This window comes from Amia ocellicauda, chromosome 1 (assembly GCF_036373705.1).
Source record: "Amia ocellicauda isolate fAmiCal2 chromosome 1, fAmiCal2.hap1, whole genome shotgun sequence".
NCBI lineage: Eukaryota > Metazoa > Chordata > Actinopteri > Amiiformes > Amiidae > Amia > Amia ocellicauda.
The window spans coordinates 47,466,995-47,492,354 of record NC_089850.1 but is presented as its reverse complement, the minus strand read 5'-3'; the positions used below and the strand labels follow the sequence as shown (position 1 = coordinate 47,492,354).

The window sequence follows — 25,360 nt, the reverse complement described above, 5'->3', positions numbered from 1 at the left end:
GATCATCTCAAGAAATAAAGTAAAGACTTTAAAGACTTTAAAGATCTGAAATTGAAGTGTAACAGCATTTTGTGTTAGTATTTGAGGAAACACTGGGCACTGGCTATTTTACAAGCTGCGAGATACATGAAGAGGTAAGTAAGTATGTTGTCCAGAATGACAACTGTGAACTGCTCTGTTTGAAACAGCAGCAGCAATTAAAATTAAAATTGTCTTGATGATTCAAGTTGATAAAATAGTGAAATTGGTGGAGTAAAAAAAAAGCATTGCCACAGAAATGGAAGCTCACAATTTGCATCTCTGGGGTTCTTCTTGGGAATTTATAAGGACTGCAAATCCTACTGGATTGCTCTCGAGTCCTCAGGTATTAGACTGTAATCCCCAGGACACTACCAGAGACAGCCCAGGAGAATAATAATTCAGAGGAGCAATCTAAACACTTGTGGAGTAGTGACTGAGACGTCTCCTGTTATTAGCTCCTCTCTATTTGAATACATAGTAATCTGAAGAGTAAAACCCTTTTTTTCTTGTTCGCCATCCTACTGAAGGTAATTAGGGTTCACGGCAGGGCAAAGCTTTCACCAAGGCTGGGGTTAAGATTAGATTACTTGGTAAACCTGTGGGATAGGGTAATGTTTCTGCAGATTGATTGTAGTTTCAAATGATGATGTTAGCAAAGCGGTCCAGTAATGGGGTAGGTCGGCAGATAGCTTATTGCTGTGATGCAACTGTGCCGTGTACTGTAAGTAGCTAGTATTGTGAGTGCCATTCACCTTTACCATAGTAACCAGAGGCTATGTGCTGGTGAGTTTCCTTTCCTGGAATGACGATTGTGTGCAGACCCTGACTCTCAGCACACAATCCCACTTGTAAACAGAATGTGATTTGTGACAAAAACAGATCAGAAGTGGGGATATAACGAACAGGTGTGGAATAAATATGAAACTAGAAATTGCGACTTCCAAGCTGCATTTGGCAGGTTTTGCAGCTCTGATGATGTCACACTCAATTAACCCTCCACCCTCCTTTTCCCCACAAATCATAAACTGTTACACTCTCCATTATATCACACTTTTTTAAAGTGTGAAACAGAAAATGGCAGATTAGTTTGCTAATGAATTTCATTTGAAGTTTCGCTCTCACAATTCTTTGAAGTATGAGCTGCCAATTTTTTTATTTTTTTTTATTTTTTTAAAGCATATAAAGTAATGAATATAACACGTCAGAGGCCCTTATCTAAAATCCCATATCCCATTCTACCAGAGCTGGCAACCACAGTATTTATTCATGAATTTTGAAAATAATAATTTACAGCACAGTTCTAAAAAAAAACAAAAAAGAAGCAAAATCCAGATCTCTTTGGCTTTCTCAAAGGTATAATTGAGAATTGAGTGGATTTCATTAAACACTTGCGTCAGAGAATTGCTATTTTTATCCCAAGCTGTGCAGTAGTGTGTACTGTGCCTAGATGGTGCTCTCATTCAAGTGAATCAAAAATAGGTCACTCCTTCTGACTGTGATACATTCTCTCCCAGCACTCCAGTTGTGGCCTGTTATATTTGCCTTGTTTGAAAACAAATTAACAATAAAATCAAATACAAATGTTTTCTTCCTGGTTGTCATTGTACCGAGATGCTGCACTGAAACAAGCCTGTATGTGTCTCCTACCTCTATAGATCACTACATCTCAATATATATTTTTCGTTTTTTCTAAAGTTCACAGAAACATCTCATCTCATCACTCTGTAGGTACGCAAAGTATGATTTCAGCGGCAGAGAAAAAGTGATCTGCACAAGCAGATTTCAAAGTCTGTCAATGCAGCACAAACCCCCCCCGCCCCCCCGAGCCTCTGCTTGCGTTTCCCGACAAGCGCAGAAGGATGAGGGCATTAGCAGCAGCCCTTTCAAATATCATAAATAAAACAATGCGCTGGCTTTTGATCACCACAGGCAGTGGCATCTGCTGGAGTAATGGGGGAGGCATACTGTGAGGCCGCCTTTGAAGGGAGGGTTGAGAGGAGGCAAAGCACGGGGATGGGCCCCTGATGAGCAGGCCTGGGGCTCTGCTCTCTACCCTGGGCATTGCAGCCAGTCTCCTCTCTATCTCCTTCTCTGCTGCCCTTTGCCTTCCCCACCTCTTCTTTTCTACCCCCTCCACAGAACAAAGTGCCCTTTAGTCAGTGGCCAGGTATTTACATAACTACACTCTCCCTCACACACACACACACACACACACACACGTGCACTAGCAGGAGACAGAGAAAACCACATACAGGATCTGTAAGGCTGAGATCTTGTCCTTCAGAAGATCCTGGGCCTTATTGAAGTCTGACAGCATGTTCTGCGTCTCGCGCATGTGGATCATTGACATCTCGTTCAGTTCCTTATCGTGCTTCTTGTTCAGCTCCTGCTCGTGGGCCCTATTTATGGAGGAGCAAATGAGACGATTAATATTCTACACACATATGTTGCACATCCTTTGCCTATAGACAAGAATAATAATAAAAAAAAACATCACAAAACCCTAGAATAGGTTAAGTTGTTGTGTTACTAAATAAAACATGGATCTTATTTTTATTCTCCCCCCTTTTTTGTAATATTGTATCCTTTTCCAAGAAAGACATTTATAATTCATATGACAATCTCTGAGAAAGGATATCAATTCCTGTTATAACTGAAAACATTTCAGCCTATTTATTTATTGATTTGTCCTTTTACAAGACAGTGAATTTGCTGTCCCCTGTCGACTAGATGTAGTCCCTCATATTTATTCTCAGGTAATGTGAAAGTGTAATGTAACATTGGCCAGATTCAAGATATAGTAAGTTCATATGTCCAAGGCCAGATGTTTATTACAAACGAGACAAGACTGAGTTTAGTACAGCCACAGGCCTTTTCTAAAGAGTTTCTGACATCAGATCTGAATATATGAGGTCATATAATCTCAGTTGAAACAGAAGAGTTCATGTTTAATGTGCATGAAATACCGCTTACAATACGTATTGCCGTTAATACTGTATTTACCTCTCAGCCATCTCCAATTTCAGCCAAATGTGCCTTTTAATATTCAACAGACACGTGCTTTTACTGAGGGAGACTGTTTTCTAAGTCTCTGCGCATATTATTTATTAATACAAGCTGCTTGAAATATTAATTAGAACTTCACAAATAGATTCCTGGTGACGCATTCTATTTAGTCTTGCTTGTGTATTACAGTCCTTCCTTTTGTGAGTTTCTTATTTTATTTTAAGTAATAAGAAAGTAAAGTAGATGTCAAGAGGCATTATTCTGCAAGACAAACACACACAACACCTCCCAGAGATGCAGAGGATGCTTCTTGTTGCAGTATTCATTTAATCTTTATTCTCTCTCTCTCTCTCTGTCTCTCTCATATATATATATATATATATATATATATATATACACTCACCTAAAGGATTATTAGGAACACCATACTAATACTGTGTTTGACCTCCTTTCGCCTTCAGAACTGCCTTAATTCTACGTGGCATTGATTCAACAAGGTGCTGAAAGCATTCTTTAGAAATGTTGGCCCATATTGATAGGATAGCATCCTGCAGTTGATGGAGATTTGTGGGATGCACATCCAGGGCACGAAGCTCCCGTTCCACCACATCCCAAAGATGCTCTATTGGGTTGAGATCTGGTGACTGTGGGGGCCAGTTTAGTACAGTGAACTCATTGTCATGTTCAAGAAACCAATTTGAAATGATTCGACCTTTGTGACATGGTGCATTATCCTGCTGGAAGTAGCCATCAGAGGATGGGTACATGGTGGTCATAAAGGGATGGGCATTGTCAGAAACAATGCTCAGGTAGGCCGTGGCATTTAAACGATGCCCAATTGGCACTAAGGGGCCTAAAGTGTGCCAAGAAAACATCCCCCACACCATTACACCACCACCACCAGCCTGCACAGTGGTAACGAGGCATGATGGATCCATGTTCTCATTCTGTTTACGCCAAATTCTGACTCTACCATCTGAATGTGTCAACAGAAATCGAGACTCATCAGACCAGGCAACATTTTTCCAGTCTTCAACTGTCCAATTTTGGTGAGCTTGTGCAAATTGTAGCCTCTTTTTCCTATTTGTAGTGGAGATGAGTGGTACCCGGTGGGGTCTTCTGCTGTTGTAGCCCATCCGCCTCAAGGTTGTACGTGTTGTGGCTTCACAAATGCTTTGCTGCATACCTCGGTTGTAACGAGTGGTTATTTCAGTCAAAGTTGCTCTTCTATCAGCTTGAATCAGTCGGCCCATTCTCCTCTGACCTCTAGCATCAACAAGGCATTTTCGCCCACAGGACTGCCGCATACTGGATGTTTTTCCCTTTTCACACCATTCTTTGTAAACCCTAGAAATGGTTGTGCGTGAAAATCCCAGTAACTGAGCAGATTGTGAAATACTCAGACCGGCCCGTCTGGCACCAACAACCATGCCACGCTCAAAATTGCTTAAATCACCGTTCTTTCCCATTCAGACATTCAGTTTGGAGTTCAGGAGATTGTCTTGACCAGGACCACACCCCTAAATGCATTGAAGCAACTGCCATGTGATTGGTTGGTTAGATAATTGCATTAATGAGAAATTGAACAGGTGTTCCTAATAATCCTTTAGGTGAGTGTATATATATATATATATATATATATATATATATATATTGCTTAAAAATGCTAGTGATTATCTTTTTCATAACTTAAACCGCCTACACCAACTTGGGAGAATAAAAAAAAAAAGAGTACAGTCCGTGTGTTGGCAGCAGGGCAGACACCTCAATTACTGCCAGTCCCAGCAGCGCCGGTGATGGGACACCTCAGTGCCACCCCACCCAGTCACCACAGTGCAGCCCCCTGGCCCCGTCACCACAGTGCTACCCCCCCGACCCTGTCACCTGATCTGCTGATTGGCTTCACTGCGGATCTTGAGGACCTCCTTGCCCTTGAGCTCCAGCTCCTTGGTGAGGGTGCTGATATTCTCATGCAGCGAGTGGATCTCCTTGTCCAGCTCGGCGATGTGGCTCTCTCTGCGGAGCACCTCCTCTTGGAGCTCGGAAATACGTCCCAACAGCTCCTTCTCCTGCCAAGACAGCACGCACACACACACACAAGCTGGAGTGGAGAGCAGCAATCACAGACCACAGCATGGAATACCACAGTTTATTCATCACCCTGAACAGTTGATCATTCGTAATAGGGGACTAATGGCATCCAGATTGCATTGCCATATGGTTTGTTTATCTCTTATATTTAACAATTTTGGGGTGGGGGGGTTGATCTTTTTGCATTACAAGGAGTAAAAAATAAATATAGACTTACTGGGAAACACAAAAGTGAATAGGCATGAGGCATCAGGGTGATAAATATGAATACACATTTATTAAAGAATAATAAAAGAAACAGTAAAAGTGACTTTCAAGTCAAGGTTCTCCAAAGTGACTTCCTAGCTCGGTGCGTGCTCAGTATTCCTATTGGGACACATCTGGACTGATATACTCCATGGCCCTGTTGTTTAACAGAGCTAAAGAGATTGAATGGGGTTGATGTTGTAGGGACTGCAATGGCATATTAGCATGAAAGTGGCTCTATCAAATGTATGGTTGCAGTGCTGATCAGTGAATTTGTGCCATTTCATATGAACGCCCACCCTAGAAGCACTGCCCCCTTCAGATGCACCCCCTCCAAGCCCCTGAGCTGCATGGCCCATACAAGCAACAAACCCACTACTACACCAAGAGAGCAACCCCTCTGCACAGAGACTTTGTGAACTCCTGAGGACAGAGGGAGTGAGCTCAGTCTAACAGCTTATATAATTAATGAGTCTTGCTACGCTCCTGTCATGTGTGTTAATAATTAACTGTAGCTACCGTATGCCAATTCCAAAAGGAGAGCTTCCAACAGCGTAATTTAAATGAGAGAACCATTCGAAAAGTATGCAAGGAACAGCCAAGGGAAGCACAGACCAATTAAAAGCTCTGAAATTGTACCATTTACAATATTGTAGAATAAAAAAAAGTAATATGTCCAATACATCAAATGTTCTCATTCCTGATAGGAAATCTACCCACACAATAAATACTTACATACATCTATCATTTATATGGGATGATTACTAACTTACATAATATAAACAGACACTTTGCCATATGTACAATGGCAAGCAACACAAAATAGGTAGCCTACAACAGATGAATAGTAATACAAAAGTGTTTTCTGCCTTTATTTGTTATTCGTAGTTAAACAGTATTCACATCAGCAAGGAGAATGCCTGGTTTAAATGCTAATTTCTTCCCTTTTAAAGGTAACTTCAATACCCAGATCTGTCTCAGTGTCCCAGTAACCATGCTCAGCCTACAGTTATCAATATTGGGCAATGATGTCATGGTGTCCTGAATGATTCTGCACAGCAGTAAGGCTGCACGCTTATTGGTTAAGCACACACTTTGTCCAGCTGACATACTGTATTCTTCACAAAGGCACAGGTGTTTGTACCTAATTTACCACAATGGAAGTACAATCACAGTCAGATATCTTGCAGCACAGGATGAAGGAAAATAATTATTGGCTCGAACGGCCAGATCATGAATCAGATGTAACCCTGAAATCCCCTGCTCTTCATTGGCATAGACTGATTCTAATCAGCAGTGCAGTCCTGGCAAGTAAATCAGCAAAAGTAATGACAACCTTGAAAAAAGACAAACAACCAGACTTGGGGTCAAACATTTTCCGTGGTCTTCAAGCACTTTCAAGTTTCAATTTCACCCTGTGTCATCAAGGTCAGGCTGACCACCCAATCTCCCCTCCCTTAAACACAGGTCAGAATGGCCTGCTGCGGTGGGCGTTGGGGTAGGGTTTCAGGTGCAAGTGAGCTTGACCCGATTTAATTGGAGGAGCTGTGATTAGAAAATCTCCTTACAACTCTTTGAAGAACTTTGCACATGCATCTGACCCTAAGACTGCACCCAACATCACTATTGACCGAGGATCACACACAAGCCATACACACACCTGCCTGCCAAGGCTTTGCTTCGTCTTGTATTCATTCAGTCAGGGAGTGACTTCAATTCTCAGAACAGGATTTCTACAGAGTATATTACACAGCAATTGCAGATTTCACATCACATTGTGAAACCTAAATTTTGTTTCCCTCATTGTAAATGAAGGGCAAATATTGCTCATTTCCTGTTACTTGTGGCTATTTCCCTCAGCTAGGGCCTGTTTCAGCAGTGGGACTCATGGCTAGAGGCTGCCATGCTACACAATCAGATGGAGGAAATAAATGTGCGTTTCTCTCTGGCTGTAATCGCTCTTTTCATTTCCCTGGACATTTTTAATGAGATTAGCAATAAAACAAAACCAGTCAGGAACTCCACTGAAACATGGGCTGTGTCCCTCTGCTTGACAGGAATTCCTGGGTGGCAATAAACCATTTTGATGCTCATGTAGACTGACTTTGGCATTGTATCAATTCCACTGCTGACTTTGTACTTATAATTTTTTATTTAACGTGAAGTAACCACCTATCTCTTGTTCTCTTCCATCTCATGTTATGTCATTTAGTTAAGAGGGTTAAACCACTATATATATATATATATATATATATACACACATATATACATATACACTCACCTAAAGGATTATTAGGAACACCATACTAATACTGTGTTTGACCCCCTTTCGCCTTCAGAACTGCCTTAATTCTACGTGGCATTGATTCAACAAGGTGCTGAAAGCATTCTTTAGAAATGTTGGCCCATATTGATAGGATAGCATCTTGCAGTTGATGGAGATTTGTGGGATGCACATCCAGGGCACGAAGCTCCCGTTCCACCACATCCCAAAGATGCTCTATTGGGTTGAGATCTGGTGACTGTGGGGGCCAGTTTAGTACAGTGAACTCATTGTCATGTTCAAGAAACCAATTTGAAATGATTCGACCTTTGTGACATGGTGCATTATCCTGCTGGAAGTAGCCATCAGAGGATGGGTACATGGTGGTCATAAAGGGATGGACATGGTCAGAAACAATGCTCAGGTAGGCCGTGGCATTTAAACGATGCCCAATTGGCACTAAGGGGCCTAAAGTGTGCCAAGAAAACATCCCCCACACCATTACACCACCACCACCAGCCTGCACAGTGGTAACAAGGCATGATGGATCCATGTTCTCATTCTGCTTACGCCAAATTCTGACTCTACCATCTGAATGTGTCAACAGAAATCGAGACTCATCAGACCAGGCAACATTTTTCCAGTCTTCAACTGTCCAATTTTGGTGAGCTTGTGCAAATTGTAGCCTCTTTTTCCTATTTGTAGTGGAGATGAGTGGTACCTGGTGGGGTCTTCTGCTGTTGTAGCCCATCCGCCTCAAGGTTGTACGTGTTATGGCTTCACAAATGCTTTGCTGCATACCTCGGTTGTAACGAGTGGTTATTTCAGTCAAAGTTGCTCTTCTATCAGCTTGAATCAGTCGGCCCATTCTCCTCTGACCTCTAGCATCAACAAGGCATTTTCGCCCACAGGACTGCCGCATACTGGATGTTTTTCCCTTTTCACACCATTCTTTGTAAACCCTAGAAATGGTTGTGCGTGAAAATCCCAGTAACTGAGCAGATTGTGAAATACTCAGACCGGCCTGTCTGGCACCAACAACCATGCCACGCTCAAAATTGCTTAAATCACCTTTCTTTCCCATTCAGACATTCAGTTTGGAGTTCAGGAGATTGTCTTGACCAGGACCACACCCCTAAATGCATTGAAGCAACTGCCATGTGATTGGTTGGTTAGATAATTGCATTAATGAGAAATTGAACAGGTGTTCCCAATAATCCTTTAGGTGAGTGTATACACACACAGCTCTGGAGAAAATTAAGAGACCATTGCAAATTTTTCTTAAATCAGCATCTCTACATGTATGGCAGCCATTCCATTCAATTCATATTTGTATTTGGAATTTGGGAGAAATGTTGTCAGTAGTTTATAGAATAAAACAAAAATGTTAATTTTACCCAAACACATACCTATAAATAGTAAAATCAGAGAAACTGATAATATTGCAGCTGTATATATTTATATACACACACACACATTACAGTTTAATAACATAGTAGGTACTCATTAACTACATGTTAGTTACTCATAAGTACAGTGTAATTATGTATTTGTTAACACGTACTTATGACCATTACATGACCTATTGTAAAGTGTTACATATGAAACAATATTATTTGGTGACTTGATTTGTTAATACATATTGTTACTTTACTATACTTAATCAATTATATCTTTTTTTTTTTAGAGTTTTAATACTTAAGTATTAAACATTAGAAAAGACTGAAATCTTGACTGAAAATTTACACTGTCACTATATAGATTTCTATAACTATTTTAGAAATTTAAGTAATTTAAGTCACCAGTGACCCACACCAAAGGAATAAGTCACTTTTAGCAGCACTTAGCATTACATGACTGTTGAGACAAATGAAAGGGACAATTTTGTTTCATCTCAGAAATCACATACCATAGAAGCTCGCCTAAAGCAAGCCACAGGCTAAGCTAGAGACTGCAACATTAAAACAGATAGGCCTATATTATTTTTCTTTCTTTTTTTCTGCATATAAATCCCTGCTTTAACAAAAATTAAAGCATTTTATTCTGAATGCAGAGCCACTGGTTTTCCATGCAGCCCATCTTTCCGAACATACGTCTGTCTGCGCTCATACACATCATGTGTAGCTGCTGTGTAATTTGACTTGTGCTGGTGGTCCAGGCGACACACACTGGCTGAGAGACTCGTTTATGGTTCCGGAGCAGTTCTCCCTTACAACAGTGTTCATTTCAGACCGTGTGGGCTCTTTGTTTACTATGGACACCTGGCTACCAGCTGAGGATATTAATCACTTCAACCCTTCTCTCCAGACTTATTAGACATCACTTTAGTTATCCTTAATTGTATTACAAGGCCCTCTTTCATGCCAGCTCCATATATTGCTTGCACCTGTCATATTAATCTTTCTGGTAACAGTGCACATATAAAATACCTGTTTTAGAAATATTTTCTTCCTCATGATTACCTCAGTGAATGTATTTCTTGGCCTTTCATTTGAAGATGTGTTTTTTGGACAGAAAATTGTGCAGAGAGAAGAAGGAGATATTTGAATGGGCTTCAATGAGGATGAGTATAAGGAGGGCCAGTGGAAGTGTGTGCAAGACTTCATTAGACCTGTTTTTCGGCTACAGTTCATTACCACTGTCTTCAGATCTCTGTGCTGTTCCCTAATCCAAGCAATTATGTTGATCATAGAAAGTTTAACAAAAGAATACTTAATGCTGAAACACAAAGCTCAATTACCAGATACAAAGCGGGGCTGATGCTGAAATTAACAGTGTGACAAGACAGCACATCAGCTATGGAGGATTGAAATGACCCCTGAAAGGGCTGCTGATGTGAAAGGGACAACTTTGTTTCATCTCAGAAATCACATACCATAGAAGCTCGCCTAAAACAATACCAGCCCCATGGGACGACAGTGTTAAAGTGCTCTGCTAGTATTAAGGGTAATTAAGCAGTTTACTTCAGTTTATAACAAATGCTACAAGTATATCAGAACAGACCACACCATATATTTCAAGGAATGACGGGACGGAAGTGACATATGCCCACCATTAGCATTGCAACCAGCATAGCGTGTTCAACACTTGAAATAAATGTCTGTTGTTAATGTTAATTTGCTGTGGAACCATACACTATAGGCTGAAGGGGTCAAGAGACAGACCCCAAAAGGACAAACTATGAGCCAAAAACAAAACATGCACAATTGACAAAAGATGTGAACCTGTAAAGCTGATGGAAGAGAGAGAGCCAAACTGATTCTTTTCAGAATGAGGGCATCATAGGAGCTGTATCCACTGATGGCTATCTTAAAATTATTCAATTCTTCAAACGCCAAACAGAACGAGCTAATCTCATAGCTCATTAAACAATCCTGAGGTGCACATCTCTCGGGGGGACATAATTAATGATCAAAACTGTTTTTCTCTTGGAAAGAGTTGGCACAGAGTCATAGAAGCTCTCGCAAAGCACTTCCCACACTCCTGGAGTTCTCCAGATTAGACAGGCGTGCTCTCTTGTATTTTATAACATGCACAAAAATGGTTAAAAGAAAAATAACAAATCATGCTCCTTTCCCTTACAATCTGAAAATATTTTGTGAAATATCCAATATGCATCTTTAACAAGATGTAAGTCAAATAATATGCTCATATCTTGTAAAACCAATGTTTTGCAAATGGGTTTAAATGACCAGACAAATCTAAATATAGAATTCAAGACTGTCTGGGCTGTCTAATGCAATTGTCTTTGGCAATCAAGTCATCAAAAAGCTGCACTGCCCCTGATGAAATGTCAAGGGTAACGACTGCATCTGGAAACTCTGTGTGGGGCTCATGAGTTACTGCTGTAGCCTGTCAGTGTCATCAGACTCAGGCCAAGACAAGCCTGATCAGTGTTTACCTCCGAGGTACATTATTGAGAGAAAGCTGTAAAATATTTATTTATACATGAAATTGAAAGCACCTTTCAAGAAACCCAAGGACACTGTACAAAGAAAGTAAAAACAAAATTAAACTAGAAAAACTGTACTTAGCTTAAGCTAGAGCTGAATAAGGCTGAGCTAAGCTGAAGGGAAAGCCAGATTGAACAGATTGGTTTTTAGTCTATTTTTAAAGGTCGTAATCAGACGAGTCAGAATTTCTGGTCACTAGGGGAAGAGAGTTCCAAAGTTCCTGCAGTTAATCAGAGATGGAGGAGGTAGGTGAAAGATGGGTTTGGTGTATATGTAAATCTGGGTGTCATCTGCATAGTAGTGGAAGATGATACCATAGTGGCGGATGATCTTGCCTAGGGGAAGAATGTAGATGATTCACAATAGGGGTCCAAGCACAGAACCTTGAGGCACCCCTTGGTTGATATAGGCATGAAGATTTGAAGTTTCCAAGGGACACATACTTCTTCCAATCAGCCAAGTAAGACTGTAAGAAATTGAGAGGTGTTCCTGTAATGCCCAGGACTGTTTCCATGCAGTTGAGGAGGATGCTATGGCAAACAGTATCAAAAGCAGCAGAGAGGTCAAAGAGGATGAAGTTATTGAAGTAGCAAAAATTAGCGGCCATAATGAAGTCATTGATAACTTTTAGCAATGCGTTCTCAGAGCTGTGCTTGGCCCGGGACCCTGATTTAAAAGGTTCAGAACAGGTCATAGTTCGTCATATGACAGTGTCGTTGGACGGCAACTGCTTGTTGCAGAATTTTGCTAGAAACAGAAGGTTGGAAATAGGCCAGTAACTGTTAAAAATATCCGGATCCAGTCCTTGTGTCTTTAAGAAAAGTTTACAAACGAGAGGAGACCATTCGACCCATCGTGCTTGTTTGGTGTCCATTATTAACTGAGTGATCCATGGATACTATCCAGTCTATTTTTAAATGTTTAAAAATACCCAAACAAGCTTCAACCACATCACTAGGTAGTTTGTTCCAGATTGTAATGACTCTCTGTGTGAAGAGGTGTCTCCTGTTTTCTGTCTTGAATGCCTTGAAGCCCAATTTCCAGTTGTGTCCCCGGGTGCGTGTGTCCCTGCTGATCTGGAAAAGCTCCTCTGGTTTGATGTGGTCAATGCCTTTCATGATTTTGAAGACTTGGATCAAGTCCCCACGTAGTCTCCTCTGTTCCAGGGTGAAAAGGTTCAGTTCCCTCAGTCTCTCAGTAGGACTTTCCCTTCAGACCTGGAATAAGTCTGGTTGCTCTCCTCTGAACTGCCTCTAGAGCAGCGATGTCTTTCTTGAAGTGTGGAGCCCAGAACTGTACACAGTATCCAGATGAGGTCTAACTAGTGCATTGTACAGTCTGAACATTACTGCCCTTGTTCTCAATTCTACACTTTTAACAATATACCCTAGCATTCTGTTTGCCTTTTTTATTGCTTCCCCACATTGTTTGGATGGAGAAAGTGAGGAGTCCACATAGACTCCTAGGTCTTTCTCATGCGTTACTTCATCTAGTTCTATTCCTCCCATAGTGTAATTATAGTGGACATTTTTGTTACCTGCATGTAATACCTTGCACTTGTCCACATTGAATTTCATCTGCCAGGTGTCGGCCCACAACTGAATATTATCTACAGTGAGGGAAAAAAGTATTTGATCCCCTGCTGATTTTGTACGTTTGCCCACTGACAAATAAATGATCAGTCTATGATTTTAATGGTAGGTTTATTTTAACAGTGAGAGACAGAATAACAACAAAAAAATCCAGAATAACACATTTCAAAAAAGTTATAAATTGATTTGCATGTTAATGAGGGAAATAAGTATTTGATCCCCTATCAATCAACAAGATTTCTGGCTCCCAGGTGTCTTTTATACAGGTAACGAGCTGAGATTAGGAGCACTCTATTAAAGGGAGTGCTCCTAATCTCAGCTCATTACCTGTATAAAAGACACCTGTCCACAGAAGCAATCAATCAATCAGATTCTAAACTCTCCACCATGGCCAAGATGTAGACCATCGCCAAGCAGCTTGGTGAGAAGGTGACAACAGTTGGTGTGATTATTCGCAAATGGAAGAAACACAAAATAACTGTCAGTCTCCCTCGCTCTGGGGCTCCATGCAAGATCTCACCTCGTGGAGTTTCAATGATCATGAGAACGGTGAGGAATCAGCCCAGAACTACACGGGATGATCTTGTTAATGATCTCAAGGCAGCTGGGACCATAGTCACCAAGAAAACAATTGGTAACACACTACACCGTGAAGGACTGAAATCCTGCAGCGCCCGCAAGGTCCCCCTGCTTAAGAAAGCACATGTACAGGCCCGTCTGAAGTTTGCCAATGAACATCTGAATGATTCAGAGGAGAACTGGGTGGAAGTGTTGTGGTCAGATGAGACCAAAATCGAGCTCTTTGGCATCAACTCAACTCGCCGTGTTTGGAGGAGGAGGAATGACCCCAAGAACACCATCCCCACCGTCAAACATGGAGGTGGAAACATTATGCTTTGGAGGTGTTTTTCTGCTAAGGGGACAGGACAACTGCACCGCATCAAAGGGACGATGGACGGGGCCAGCATGACAATGACCCAAAACACACAGCCAAGGCAACAAAGGAGTGGCTCAAGAAGAAGCACATTAAGGTCCTGGAGTGGCCTAGCCAGTCTCCAGACCTTAATCCCATAGGAAATCTGTGGAGGGAGCTGAAGGTTCGAGTTGCCAAACGTCAGCCTCGAAACCTTAATGACTTGGAGAGGATCTGCAAAGAGGAGTGGGACAAAATCCCTCCTGAGATGTGTGCAAACCTGGTGGCCAACTACAAGAAATGTCTGACCTCTGATTGCCAACAAGGGTTTTGCCACCAAGTACTAAGTCGAAGGGGTCAAATACTTATTTCCCTCATTAACATGCAAATCAATTTATAACTTTTTTGAAATGGGTTTTTCTGGATTTTTTTGTTGTTATTCTGTCTCTGTTAAAATACACCTACCATTAAAATTATAGACTGATCATTTATTTGTCAGTGGGCAAACGTACAAAATCAGCAGGGGATCAAATACTTTTTTCCCTCACTGTAAGTCCCTTTGAATAGCCTGTGCTGCCAAGATTGTATCTGCTGAGCCACCTATTTTAGTATCATCTGCAAATTTGACAAGTTTGCTAACTATCCCAGAGTCCAGATCATTAATATAGATTAGAAAAAGCAAAGGCCCTAGTACTGATCCCTGTGGAACTCCACTAACAACCTCACTCCAGTTAGAAGCAAATCCTCTAATCGACACCCTCTGTTTCCTATACATCAACCAGTTCATAATCCATCTACTTATGTTACCCTGAATGCCTACAGCTTCCAATTTGAGGATCAGTCTAAGTATATCATATAATGTTTTCACATGATCTACAGCTGCAGTTGCATGTTCAAAAAATTCAAATAAATTAGTAAGACATGATCTGCCTCGTCTAAACCCATGTTGACTATCTCCAAGAATATGGTTTTCATTAAGATGCTACTCTATTTTGTGTCTAATATTTTTTTCTAACATTTTACAGGTGATGCAGGTGAGACTGATTGGTCTGTAGTTTCTTGGCTCAGTTTTGACCCCTTTCTTGTGGATTGGTATGACATTTGCTGTCTTCCAGTCAGTTGGCACATCCCCTGTTCTAAGTGTCATTTGGAATATTTGAGTTAGCGGCCTATAAATAATTTCCCTCATTCCTTTAAGAACTGTTGGAAATATCCCATCTGGCCCAGGTGATTTGTTTGTTTTTAATTCTGCTAGTCCCTTTAGCACCTCCTCCTCATTTATCCTGATCTCTCTTGGGGTTTGACTGTACTGGTTGTTAACCTGTGGCATGTTATCTGTTTTATCTTTTGTAAAAACCTCTGTGAAATACTCATTTAGAACATTTGCCACATCTTGTTTATTTTCCAAGATACTTAATTTTTTTCCCTTTATCTGTTTCACATCCTCCTGTATTGACTTCTTGCTGTTGTAGTATTGAAAAAAGCTCATAGCATTAGTTTTAGCTCCATGTGGCATAACCTCAGCCATTAAAGTGTAGGCGGAACAATGCCAGTCAAGAGGGAAGAATTCACAATGTCCACCATAAGCGGCACAGAGAAGGTAAACAAGCCTTTACCAGAGACGTAGGCATGGGATCTAATGAACAGGTGGAGGATTTGGATCTGGTGACCAACTCTGTGATGTGGTCTGCGTCAACAACAGAGAAGGCAGAGAAGCAGCAATCAGGTGGAGGGGACGGGGGCTGAGACGGTAGTGTTAGATAGAACCTGATCAGGGGGCAGAGCGGGGGTTGACTGAAGCTGCTGATAGATGGTTTCAATTTGCGACTTATTACAAATCTCAATACATATGTTAAGGGGTGGATGCATCCAGGGGCTGGAGTAATCTGTTGATGATTGAGAAAAGAGATCTAGGATTACCTTGGCCATTTTTGATGAGGTTAGAATAGTAGCTTGAGAAAGAGCATCCTTGTAGTCTTTCACATGCTCTTGGTAGGCCTCTAAATGAACTGTGAGACCAGATTAATTACAGAGCCTCTCCAGTTGTCGGCCAGTGGATTTAAAAAAACACAGCTCAGGGGTATGAGCTTATGATTTGACTCAGACTGTGACAGCTTCTCAGCCTCCGTTTCACAGAAAAGTGATCCAGTGAAAATGTGAAACAAGTGGTGAATTCCGACAGCCATGTTAAACACACTTTGGGAGGTACACACATTTTTTAAAATTGTCAGTCCAGCCTATGAATATTTGCATCATTATGGACCAGTGTCTTGCTGCACAAATCACAGAAAGCATTGTGCTGAGCTAAGGGTGATATTATTATTACAAATTGTATTTTTAACATTATTGTTACTAAATAAATTGTAATGCCTACACATTTAAACTCATAGCATATCGTTATCTTGTGTACCAGTCAGCTTTCACAGAATGCCAATATAAAGGTTTGCACACGAGAGACCTGAACGCACCATTTTGTCGTAAGCAGAAATCACATCAGTGCCTAACCTGTTTTTTTGCAAGAACATGATCACTGTGCCCCCGAGGACAGATGCCACCATTTAACCGAACATCTAGTTTCATCAAGATCTGTGCATGCTGACACCACAGGACTTGAATAGGCAGATTTAACCGTGAGATTGAAGACAAATCAAGGGCAAATGGACTTCTTACTATAAAAGGCGATGGTTTTGTAAAGAATCTGTTGTTTTTTTTAAACAATTATTTCTCAACATAGTGAACCACATGTACTCATTCTGTGAAGTGTAAGAATGCTATTCCAGTCATTGGAAAAAACATCCTGTTATATAAAAAAGCATTTAGAGAAGAAAGAAAAATGGCATCTCATTTGGATCAAAAGCTTTCAGTTCTCTGGGAAAGAAAGGCTCTGAGGCCCGCAGTGCAGTTTCCCAGGCCACTCACTGAGAGGCCCCTGATGCCTGCTTTTAAAGAGACCCCTCTATTATATCAGCAGCATTATTGAAGGCAGTGAACTCTAACAAAGCTCTAAAAAGGCTAAAAACATATGAGGCTCTTGAACAGACTTCAGTGAATATGAATACAAATTAATATCTTGCATATTTGGGTGTAATGGGCAGTTCTGCAGTTGTTTTTCCTGGTTCAGCACTGCTGTGTAGACCTTCTCTATACAAACATTATTTTACAAGGTATTCAAGGTATTATTTTACTTCACAATCACTTAAGACGACTTATAATTGCAAGTTCAATTACATTATATGTATTTTAGACATTATTTCACTTGGTGTTTTTGTCTATCTCACAGTCCCACTTAGTCAATATTGCCTGGGGGCACTGCAGCTTCATCCAGGATTCACAGGGCTGCAGTGTCTAAAGATATTCTGAAACGTGACACTTTTATTCAAATGATTAGCATCCAGGCATGAAGATTAAGTTTTAAACTAGCTGATGGTTCTTTTCTGTGTCTGGAGCTATAAAATAGATATTACGGAACCTATGACACTCTGTTTTTACCTTATATTTCCCAAACCAATATGACAATGAAGCTCCTTACACCTTACTATACAACTACACATGTATACTTCCATATTGATATAAGTAAACAAATGACTATAATTGCAGTGTTGTGTTTGGCTTTTGGCACCATACTACAAAACAGCAAAATAAAACATCGCATTCTTGGAAAGACTTCACATGAGAGTGACTAGAATAATCCCCAGACCCAGAGACTTGTCATACACAGAAAGGTTAAAGGGTCTCAATCTGCTCAGCTTGGAAAGCATCACGCTGTATGGAGATTAATTTAATTATATTAAAGTGTTTTGGAAGCCTGTACAGAATGGACAAAGTGCACCCAGACATCTAACTTCAAGCTAAACAACCAATTCAAACTAATGTGTCAAATAAGTACAATTAAGGTGTGGAAATTTGGATCAAGCCACCTAGCCATGTTGTGGATGCTGATTCGCTGGAATTCTGCCCCAGTGAGCTTCCTGGATCAGCAAGCTGCTGCACTAACAACCAAACCAGCAAGCGCTGTATGACTACAACTCGCTCTCCTCCTGACAGACAGTAACACACTACTGTGAAACTATGGAAGCAACATGTTCAAATCACAAAGGATAGTGCTGAGGAGGTGATACTGTAAGCGTGGCCTTTGATTAATGTTATTATATACCCAACAGATATATATATATATATACGTATATGTATATATATATGTATATATATACGTATATGTATATATATGTATATGTATATGTATGTATATATATGTATATATGTATGTATATGTATGTATATATATGTATATATATATATATATATATATATATATATATATATATATATATATATATATATATATATATATATATATATATATATATATATATATATATATATATGTATATGTATATATGTATATATATATATATATATATATATATTACAGATTCTTCGTAGTTACTCACTTGAAGCCAGGTGTCTTTTATCAGTATTGATCCTTGCCTTGAAGGGCAATTTGCCTACCTGCTGCCTGCTCTGCTCCAAAGCGTTCTCCAGCTCCAGCTTCGCAGCCTCTGTCTCCTGCTGGTGACTCTGCCGCAGGTGCTCGATGGCAGATGCATGGAGGTGATTGAGCTCCGAGCGCAACGAAGCTGAAAATTAGAGAGCGTTGGGCAGGCAGATTTTGACACAAAGGTTTTGTTTTGCAAAACTGAGTAGTCATTAGGCATCACAGTGCTGGACTGAGACGCCTCTTTGGTATTGCTTATATTTATATAAAATTCTTATGAGGATTGAGAAGAATTATTTTTATTATTTACACTTTTAGCATGGCCCTAGGAATGTACACAGCCCACAGCATCTACTCTTTGGTGAACTCTCAGATATGAATGCTAAGATATCATAGGTGATGAAATCACAGTGCATACAACCGTCCTAAAAGAAAAGAGGTCAATGGGCAATTTAGAGTATGAGATAATGGGATGAGACATACCGAGCATTGCTTTCCCCTCATCCTCCAGCTCAAAGCGCAGAGTTTGCAGTTCCTGTTCCGACTGCTGCTTCAGGATCTCGATATTCTGCCGGTGGGCCTCTCTTAGGGACTGCAGCTCGTCGTAGTGCTGTTGTCTCAGTCGCTCCTCCAACTCCTGCAAAACAGTTGACGGGATCAGTCAGCACTCCATGGACTATCAGCTTCAGTAAGGCACGCTGCCAACAAAGGCAGCACTTAGAGGAGCTGTAAGAAGGCTTGGAAGTTGAAGCTGATGTGTGAAATTTAACTGCGATCAATACACACACTGAAGTACATAACCTGCCCATATGCCAAATGAAGACAAACATCAATACCATTTTGCAGTCAGTGCAGCGAAACAGTCCTATAGATCACCCTGCATTCTAATGATCTGATACAGCAAAAAAGGTGTATATTGTATTGTGAAAGTCCAGATGCTACAAAGATACATTGTTTCCCTCTGATACCTCCATAAGAGTAATGAGGCCCACCCAGCAGAGGGCAATGCCATGTGCTGATAAATAGACTTAAACACTCCATTTATGCTCAGCTAATTCAGAGGAGAATTCAGAGCTTTTCAATGCAAAGGGAAAGAATAAATGTATTACTTGTTGTATTAATCCAAAGTATCAAATCTGAAATGACAACAGAGAGAGTCACATTTCCCCTTAGCTCTGAGTTTCCACTGTTTCCGTGGCTAGACAATATTTTTTTACATTTTAATTACAGTGCTTGCAGTCAATATTTGTTGACACATTGGTCCAGAGACAACTGTGAACATCACAAGCTGCTGTAGCTGATGCAGTTTTGTATGAAAATTAACAACAACAAAACAAAAAGAACAACAGGCCACCATATAATTAGATTGATTCAATCTACAGGATTCAATGTGCCATTATCACTTGAGGAGCTTAAGTATGTAAGTAAGTCAGATCTAGCACTATAGCAGTTTCATATTTCACAGGCAAAACACAGAAACATTTCTGCTGAAGTTGCAAGTACTAAGTATAAATGTGCTTTGAGATCTCATGCTTCTGGCTGGGTTAAGAGGCTGGGAATCAATTTTCCTTCAGTGCCTAGAACAATTATCAAGACCTGCCTTGATATTGCTTTTGTTTCTTAATATAAGGCTTTGCTCCATTCTGCAAAGAAACACAGCCTGTGAGATATCAAAATGTGATGTAAAAGAAATCTTAGTTCTCTTCTTTGTTGTCAGAACGTTTTCACATTACTTTTATTTTGAAAATGTCTATAACTACACCTGCCACATGCAATACATGTAAACAGAACAAAATAATATAGAGGCAAACCAACAGATTTAAATTTCTGCCACAAAATTGCTTTGTGGGAAAGGGGACTCATAGCCCTTCAGCTCAATCACAAAACAGTTTACAGTATGACTAGTTCCTGAAACCCTGCTGCAGAAAACCAGTGGTGTATTTGTGAAAAACTCTTCAATAAGAAATGTTTTTATTTTTTTTATTTTTTTACTCTGTTAATAAATTCATACAAATACCTTCTCCTTCCATGAATCCTGAAACTGAGAGTTATGTGTAAGTCTTATGTCTTGGTTTAAAATTGTATTATATATTTCTCCTCTTTTCTGTTCTGGGAGAGACTGCACTGCAAATGTAACAAGCGGTTATGCTCAACTCACAAAATATCTGTTGATAAAGATAAGACATGACATCCTGAGATATAATGTTTGCCGCATGGCTGGTACTTTGAATTTAAGGCCTATAAAAACGTAATGAAGACCCACAAAGCCTGCTTCTTGTGTGGCCTGCTGATGAAATGGCAAGAGGCAGTTAGGACTACTTATCCATCTATAACCTGTTTTAATGAAACAGTGTAGAAGCTCTAGGTATAAATAAAAAAATGTAGAGGCTGCATCTTGCTTTTATCCCTGACAAACCTGTACTGGATGCCCCTCTCATCTTAACTGTAGAGGCTCTATGTGTCTAGAAGCCTGACTTACTGCAGTACAGGCCTATGTGTCCATCCTCGGTAGGCTCATTCCAACAGAAAGAGTGAGGCTTCACACCCAGAAGATGGATTCACCCACCACCACACCAGCAGAGCAGAGAAGAAGCATTTTCAGTCTTAACATGCATCACTCTATGGACACCCCAGTGTTTAAACTGAGAGGCACAGCGGGCCTGCTTTGGGAAGGTCAGTGTTGGTGGTGAGCACCTTGAGGTCCTGCTGCCTGGCCTCCTCCATGTTGTGCATGGCCATGCAGTGTGCCTCATCCAGGGACTGCTCCCTCTGCTGGTGCTCCAGCTCCATCTCCTGCAGCTGCTGCTGGAGGTGTTCGCGCTCCTGACTGAACTGGGCCTGCAGCTGCTGGAGTGCACTCTGGGACTGGGAGAGCTGCATCTCCAGGCTCTGCTTCAGTAAGGAGATCTGTGTAAGAGCGTTGGAGAGAGAGACAAACGAAGAAATGAGAGAGAGAGGGGAAAAAAACACTCAAGGGTTTCCCGAAACGTTAAGAATGAACCATGTGAAAATAGCTTGCTGGGTATGTGTTCACCTCAAAGTCTTTTTGCGCTTACGTATTTAAAAATAAATTACTATTGGGATATTATTTTTTTGTTTGTCTTGTTAGATTTTGTCTATAATTACTGTTTAACTTGTACACACTAAGGCCTCCATTGAAAATGTATGTACGGTTTAAGAGCCCTAAATTAAAATCTATGGTTTGTTGAGCATTCCTATTTGATCATAAATCCTTATTAAAGCAGGTACACAAATGTAATAAGGGAGTTTAATTTGCAGCAACTTAACCAACTGCAGAGTGTACAGTGCAGCATTCTTCCAAATAATGAATGTCCTATGCTGAATTCAAAAACCTTTTTATTGGCCTAAAAATGCAATGCCATTTATGGATACATAACACATTATGTATTAACTTTTTAATTAAAAAAATATTTTTAGATCCTCCCCCACTTGTGCTGTATAATTTCAAAAAACGAATTTCCCTGCAGCGCCCACTTCTCCTGTACCAGCTTCCCCTCATCTCTATCATCAAAGGAAGCTTGCACCTGTGACTGACACATTAGTATCAGTCATTGCCGTTGTATTGCCATCCTATGCTGACGTCACCAAAGATTGAAAAACAAACAAACAAACAAAAAAATCTCCTATATTTGTAGTCAATTAACTTGTTTTAATCCCCATTTCATACTCTCCCAAAATAAAACCACACATTAATAAATCAAGCCAGTGCATCTCTACAACCACTGCACTAGCCCTTTGGACATGAAGACTACGTACATGTGACTTCTGCAATGGGCACTGACAGATGCTACATTGATGTTCACAATGCACGTCCACAGGCTAACAGCAGAGGTGAGACGCTGAAGGGAGGACTAACTGGGCTCATACTGGGGACACTGCACACTCACAGGTGCCTACAAAGCTACAGTTAAACTGCTTTGTGAACAAGCCAAGAAAACCCTGGCCAGTGCAGGGCCTGTCCAATGCCCCCTGGCAGCACTCAAACCATTATGCTTCAGCCCTTGAGGAAACCTGCTGGCAGCTGACAATGACAAAGCCCAGACATGAGCCAGTGAGGGCTGCACTTTAGCGCTCACCCTGCTCTCCCAGCATTGTTATCTTTCAGTTGAGCATCAGTCCTTAACTGCAAATCTTAGGGTGTGATTGCAAAGTAACTGATTTGTTAATTACTGGGGATTGTGAAAAGCAAACCATTAATTTAGAAGTTATTTGCTCATCAAAACAGAAATATAGGTACAAAACTAAATATATATATTCGAACGTGCAAACAACTCAGCTTATAAAGTCAACACAAATTAGTGTTCATGCGCAGTACTTGATAACTTGATGTTAGTTTCACTTCAGCAGTCGCATCATATTTACTAGTGCGTCCCTTAGCATATTGAGTAGCTGGAAGCCAGACACAAAAGGGCACATTCAGAACAAAAGAATAAGAAATATTGCAGTGAACAATTCAAAGTGTATCACAGCTTTACACCCAGGTAGAGCACACACATCATGACATTAATTCTGAACATAAAAAGATCTCTCTCTTAACTGAAACCAGCATCATTTGTCACAAGCCAGAGCAAGTAGAAATAAAAAAGAATGTTGCAATGCCAACATGCGAATCATACAGAAATAGAAAAGTATAAAATAGCAAAGTAGCAAGTGTGTAAGTGAGCCTCACTTACATTACTGATTGATTTATGTAAAGCTTCACCGAGTGATTGACGCTATAGGGGGGAAAAAATCACAGGAACAAAGGGAAACATTCAGAAATCAATGGGTTAAAAAAATGTAAAGAGGATAAAGAAGGGTCAGTAAAATATACATCTGAGGTGAAAACTGGTAACGTAAAAATGGGTGATGAGGCTGACTTTTCAGAACATTTTACTGATTGTAAAAAAATTAATTTAAGAAAAGTTGAAAAATTGAAAAAAAGGAAGCAGATAAAATAAGCCTCCTGCGTGACAGACAGTGACATCCTTTGGGCACAGTCCTCTTGACCTTGTTGAATATTAATGCAATTACTCACCATAAGTGTGTGAAACAGGCTATTTTAATCATATTGGATGATTTACTCCTTCAGATATAGCTGCCAGCTCCATTAAAATAAATAAATGACACACTGCAATAAATACAAAAATAGCTGTCTTTCAATGCCTAGACTGACTAAAACTGCATCAGAAATAAAGCTGAGGTGCGCTTGGTTGTGCCTCTGCAAGGAGTGCGCAGAGAGCAGAGAGATGCTGTGGTCTACCTGGTCAAGCAGGTCCTCCACTTTTTTCTGCCAGCCCTCCCTGGCGGCGCTCATCTCCTGCTCCTTGTTTTGCGAGAGCTGTGCCATGGCAGCCTTCTTGTCGTCGTCGTGCTCCTCTCTCAGCTCCTCACGCAGTTTCTTACACTCCTGTCTGAACAGATAGGCACAGGAGTCCCACTTTGTTAGTCCCCACAAGCCACAGCTGCGGCCCTGGACCAGAAGCACGCTGGCCAAGAAACAGTGCTGTGTGAGAAAGGGGCCGTTGTGTAATTCTATGGAAATCTGCCTCGGTTTGTTTGGGATTTATATCTTACTAGTGCAGAATCATCCAAAGCTGTTTACCTAAAACCTTAAATAACGAAGACGTTTTTAGATGGAGTCATTAATGAGCCACATGATTCTGTGGCAGCTTTTTCGAAGACTTTTATAATACAAACAGTGTGGAAAGTCATTCAAGAGTTGGCAAAGGCTAAATAACTGCATTACAATCTGAAGCTGTACAGTTTGGTCGGCTGGTATGATTGTGTGGTGAGATTTCACTGCTCAGCAAATGGTAACCCATGCCCATTATTAAAAGCTCATTTAAACCCCCCATATGCCTTAATCCTCTTTAATATATTTAATTATATTTGAGAGCTTGTAAATTAATTGTATATATTGATTTGACTATATAAAAGCAAAAAGCTCCTGATGTATTCCAGTAATTGTTGCTACTTAATATTTTATATTTCACTACTGCGCTAAATAACCTTTTACAGTTCTTCATACTCCCTGGAATGAATGAAGCATTAGCCCACACTCTGCTTATGTGCACAAAACATACTTGTACTGTGCATCTTCATTAAAGAGAAGTCCATTTGCCTTCTTCTACAGAACATCTGAAACGTTTTATCGGAAACAAATTAATTTAAATGGGGGGAAAAAGCTAAAGCATGTCAACAATCTCACCGTCCATTCTGTGCAATTTAGTTAAACATGTAGCCAACATCTCCTGTTTTTATATTTCTTGAGGTTTCTTATTTTCCAAGGCTCTGGAATGGGCTTCTCTAACATTAACACACAGCACATTTCTGGTGATAATTGCTTAACATATTCTAGCTTTTCATTAGGGCTGCAGGATGTTCATTGTCAACACGGCTGAGAACGGAACAGAAATTAATCCCGACTGGCAACCCAAGAATTTCATTTCACCACAACTTTAGAACACGTCTATGAGTAGAGCCGTCTGAATGGGCTTTCACAGGAAATGTGACTGCCTGTTCACAGATATTTGCAAAAATATTTTCATCACAGCTTAGCCAGATATTGCCTGCTAAAATTCAATTACGGGTCACTGTAGTGGTGTTTTTTTCCAGCAATGATTAACAGAAAGAATCCATGTTTGCTTCAGATTGTAAGACAAAAGATATGTTGATTTTAATTGGATCAGACACAGGCATCTTTCAGCACCTCAAATTAAACAAAATATCTTCTGTGTGGTTAATTATCTGTATTAAAAAGTGCTCCCCACCTGATTAGCT

The 25,360-nt window shown here is 40.4% G+C and overlaps 1 protein-coding gene across 4 annotated transcripts in view; it reads right to left on the bottom strand.

Moving 5' to 3' along the window:
• Positions 1–25,360, bottom strand: part of fam184ab (family with sequence similarity 184 member Ab) — an 89,783-nt gene that overhangs the window by 10,543 nt on the left and 53,880 nt on the right. For 3 of the 4 annotated variants that reach the window (XR_010817095.1, XM_066707652.1, XM_066707661.1), the window contains exons 9-15: positions 23,841–23,991; positions 23,272–23,313; positions 21,272–21,484; positions 19,061–19,214; positions 18,592–18,719; positions 4,912–5,096; positions 2,274–2,420 (exon numbers count right to left, since the gene is read on the bottom strand). Coding sequence is in view for 3 of the 4 variants with exons in the window: in XM_066707652.1 (XP_066563749.1) it covers positions 2,274–2,420; positions 4,912–5,096; positions 18,592–18,719; positions 19,061–19,214; positions 21,272–21,484; positions 23,272–23,313; positions 23,841–23,991 (1,020 nt within the window). In the remaining variant the exon portion in view is untranslated. The remainder of the gene's footprint in view (positions 1–2,273; positions 2,421–4,911; positions 5,097–18,591; positions 18,720–19,060; positions 19,215–21,271; positions 21,485–23,271; positions 23,314–23,840; positions 23,992–25,360) is intronic. The other variant, XM_066707660.1, reaches the window with a different exon arrangement.